The sequence below is a fragment of the Apodemus sylvaticus genome, chromosome 14, assembly GCF_947179515.1.
Source record: "Apodemus sylvaticus chromosome 14, mApoSyl1.1, whole genome shotgun sequence".
Lineage (NCBI taxonomy): Eukaryota > Metazoa > Chordata > Mammalia > Rodentia > Muridae > Apodemus > Apodemus sylvaticus.
Window position 1 is genome coordinate 24,664,946 of NC_067485.1, and position 3,950 is coordinate 24,668,895.

Sequence of the window (3,950 nt, forward strand, 5' to 3'; positions counted from 1 at the left end):
TGCATGAATCTGTCCCGGTCTAATTAATTTTAAAGTTCCAAGCCATGACAGCTAGAGAGTACAAACCAAGAGAGGGTCATATTTGTTTTTGAGAGCTTTTTGTCTTGGGTCTTTTGCAGGGTCCATTACAAGACGTCCTGCCTTGAATCGTCTGTGTTCAAGCCTCTCCCCAGGGTCGTCGCTGTTGCCACCTGCCTCAGAGCCCCTTTTGTCCTGCAGTAGGTCTTGTAAGAAGTGTTCCTAGACCGGCTCGGGACTGTGAGGTTTGGAGAGATGAACGCTGAAGCCGGCACCCACCCCATGATGGCCTCCTTATATGTGGGCGATCTGCACTCGGACGTCACCGAAGCCTTGCTGTTTGAAAAGTTCAGCTCTATAGGGCCTGTTCTGTCCATCCGGATCTGCCGCGACTTGTTCACCCGCCGCTCCCTGGGTTATGGCTATGTCAACTTCCAGCTGCCAACTGATGCCGAGAGGGCCTTGGACACCATGAACTTTGAAGTGATTAAGGGAAGGCCAATCCGCATCATGTGGGCTCAGAGGGATCCCTCTGTGAGAAAGGCTGGTGTGGGAAATGTCTTCATCAAGAACCTGGACAAATCTATAGACAACCAGGCGCTGTACGACACTTTCTCTGCCTTTGGAAACATCATGTCCTGTAAGGTGGTTTGTGATGAGAAGGGCTCTAAGGGCTATGCCTTTGTCCACTTCGAGACCCAAGAGGCCGCCGACAAGGCCATCGAGATGCTGAACGGCAAGATCCTCAATGACCGCAAAGTGTTCGTGGGCAGATTCAAGTCTCAACAAGAGCGCGAAGCCGAGCTTGGTGCCAAAAAATTCACCAACGTTTACATCAAAAACTTTGGAGAAGAGGTGGATGATGGGGCGCTGAAAGAGCTCTTCGGCCAGTTTGGTAAGACCCTAAGTGTCAAGGTGATGAGAGACTCGAGTGGGAAGTCCAAAGGCTTTGGCTTTGTTAGTTACCAGAAACACGAAGACGCCAGCAAGGCTGTGGAAGAAATGAATGGAAAAGAAATGGGCGGGAAAGCCATCTTCGTAGGCCGTGCCCAGAAAAAAGTAGAACGCCAGGCCAAATTAAAACGGAAATTTGAGCAGCAGAAGCGGGAGAGGATCAATCGGTACCGGGGAGTGAATCTCTACGTGAAGAACTTGGATGACACCATTGATGATGAGAAATTGAGGAAAGAGTTTTCTCGTTTTGGAACAATCACCAGTGCGAAGGTAATGGTAGAAGGAAGAAGAAGCAAAGGGTTTGGCTTTGTCTGTTTCTCCTCTCCCGAAGAGGCAACCAAAGCTGTCATCGAAATGAATGGACAACTTGTGGGCTCCAAGCCACTGTATGTGGCCCTGGCCCAGGGGAAGGAAGAGCGGAAGGCTCACCTGACCAACCAGTATATGCAGCGTATGGCTGAGATGAGAGCAGTTCCTACAAACCCCTTCCAAAATGCCTTCCAGCCCGCAGCTGGGGGCTACTATGTGCCCGAAGTTCCACAGGCGCAGGGAAGACCTCCATACTACAGGCCTAACCAGTTAGCACAGAGGAGGCCTAATCCACGCTGGCAGCAAGCCTGGCGACCTCAAAGCTTCCAAGGAATGCCACTTGCTCCACAGCAGTCTGGGCCTCCTCCAGTTCTTCAACATCTGGCTCCAACTGGTAATGCTCCGGCCTCTCGTGGCCTTCCTACTACCACTCAGAGAGTCGGTTCTGAGCGTCCAGACCACTTTGGTGGGGCTGGTTTTGCCCAGCCAGGGCTGACTGACAGCTGCCAATCTGGAGGCGTCCCTATGGCTGTGCCAACCCTTGCACCTCCTGTTACAGTTGCTGCCACTGTTCCTGGGGCTGTGGCTCCACACAAGGATGCCTCCAGTGTCCACAGCCCTCATCCTGCCATTCAGCCGCTTCAGGTCCCCCAGCCTGGGGTCCAAGTGCAGGGTCAGGAGCCCCTGACTGCCTCCATGCTGGCCGCGGTGCCCCCCGAGGAACAGAAGCAGATGCTGGGCCAGCGTTTGTTCCCACTGATCCAAATGATGCATTCAGACCTGGCTGCAAAAATTACTGGGATGCTGCTGGAACTCGACAACTCTGAGCTGCTGCACATGCTCGAGTCCCCCGAGTCCCTGCGGTCCAAGGTGGATGAAGCTGTGGAGGTCCTTAAGGCTTATGATGCCGAGAAAGAAGCTGCCCAGGAGGTGGGCGCTGCTGCTGCTACAACAAGAAAAAAAGAGCCAAAAGCCAAATCACCCCTCATGACATCCGGATAAGGTTTGAAGATGTCCTAGTTTGACCGTGGACCTCTATCTACACCTAGAACAAAATTGCAAATTCAATAGGTCATTTTGTACCAAAAGGTCAATTATGAAGTACCTAGAATTTTTTTCTTTTTTTCTTTGTTTTTGATTTTGTTTTTCCAGACAGGGTTTTGCTGTGGTTTTTTTTTTATTCAAATTTATTATTATTATTTTTATTATTGAATCCACCTGCCTCTGCCTCCCAAGTGCTGGCATTAAAGGCATTCACAACCACTGCCCGACAGAATTTTTCAATTAAAAGAACAGTTCTGGGTTCTGTTGAGACTCCGATGACAACTTTTTTTTTCTACTTTTTTATTTTTGTTTTTTGTTTGTTTGTTTGTTTGTTTTTTGAGACAGGGTTTCTCTGTGTAGCCCTGGCTGTCCTGGAACTCACTCTGTAGACCAGGATGGCCTTGAACTCAGAAATCCTGCCTGCCTCTGTTTCCCAAGAGCTGGAATTAAAGATGGTAAACCCTTAACTAAGACAACCTTGAAATAAGATTGGCAGTCCCTGAAAAGAATGTAAAAATGGAACTGCAATTAATTCAACCATACCATTCCTGGGTATATGATTAAAGATTTTGAGTCTATATCACAGAAATACTTGGGTACCATGGTTTTTGCACCATCGTTCATATTAGCTAAAATGTGAAGCCCCCTTAAATGTCAATTAACATACACAAATTTTAATCAGTCATAAAAAGAATAAAATTATGTTGTCTTTAAAAAAATGGGTGGACCTGGAAATCATCATTTAAGGACAATAATTCTGACACAGTCTGCCATCTCCATTCATGCATGAACCATACACACACACACACACACACACACACACACATATATATATATATATATATATATATACATCTATCTATCGATATCTATTTATCTACCTATAAGATGGTGGTTTTTACATATTAGCAAGTTTTATCTTGGATGTTAAAATCAGTAGTCCTACATGTTAAAGAAAATATTTGCAAGAAATCTTTTCATATTCCAGTTGTTGTCCTCCTTAGCCCCTCCCCCACACTTTATCCCATTCCTCCTCCCTCTTGTCTCCATGAGGGTGACTCCCCCCTCTACAAGACTTCCCCTTTCCATGGGCCCTCAAATCTCTCAAGGATTAATATCTCCCACTGAAGCCTGACCAGGCAACCCTCTGCTATATATGTGCTAGGGGCCTTGAACCAGCCTGTGTATGCTCCTGGTTGGTGGCTTAGTGTCTATGAACTCTCAGGAGTCTGGGTTAGTTGAGACTGCTAGTCTTCTGTAGGTTCACTCTCCCCTTCAATCCTATTTCAACCACAGAAGTCCCTGACTTCAGTCCAATGGTTGAGTGCAGCTATCTGCTTCTGTCTCAGTCAGCTGCTGGTAGGGGACAGCCTCTCAACAGCCATGCCAGGCTGCCATTTGAAAGCATATTATAGCATCAGTAATATCAGGATTGGAGCCTGAGCATGGAATAGATCCCAAGTTGGGCTTGTTATTGGTCTGCCTTTCCTTCAGTATCTTCTCCATTTCATCCCTGAAGTTCTTTAAGATAGGAACAATTCTGGGTCAAAAATTTTGACTCTGGATTAGTAATACTGTCCGTCCAGTTGATTTTATTTGGAATTCTGTAGGCGTCTTGTATGTTC

At 47.1% G+C, this 3,950-nt stretch overlaps 1 protein-coding gene across 1 annotated transcript; it reads left to right on the forward strand.

Moving 5' to 3' along the window:
* Positions 1-273: 273 nt before the first annotated feature.
* On the forward strand, positions 274-2,283 carry LOC127665231 (polyadenylate-binding protein 4-like). Its single transcript, XM_052157667.1, has one exon. It carries the CDS (start codon positions 274-276, stop codon positions 2,281-2,283), a length of 2,010 nt encoding a protein of 669 aa, XP_052013627.1.
* Positions 2,284-3,950: the final 1,667 nt, after the last annotated feature.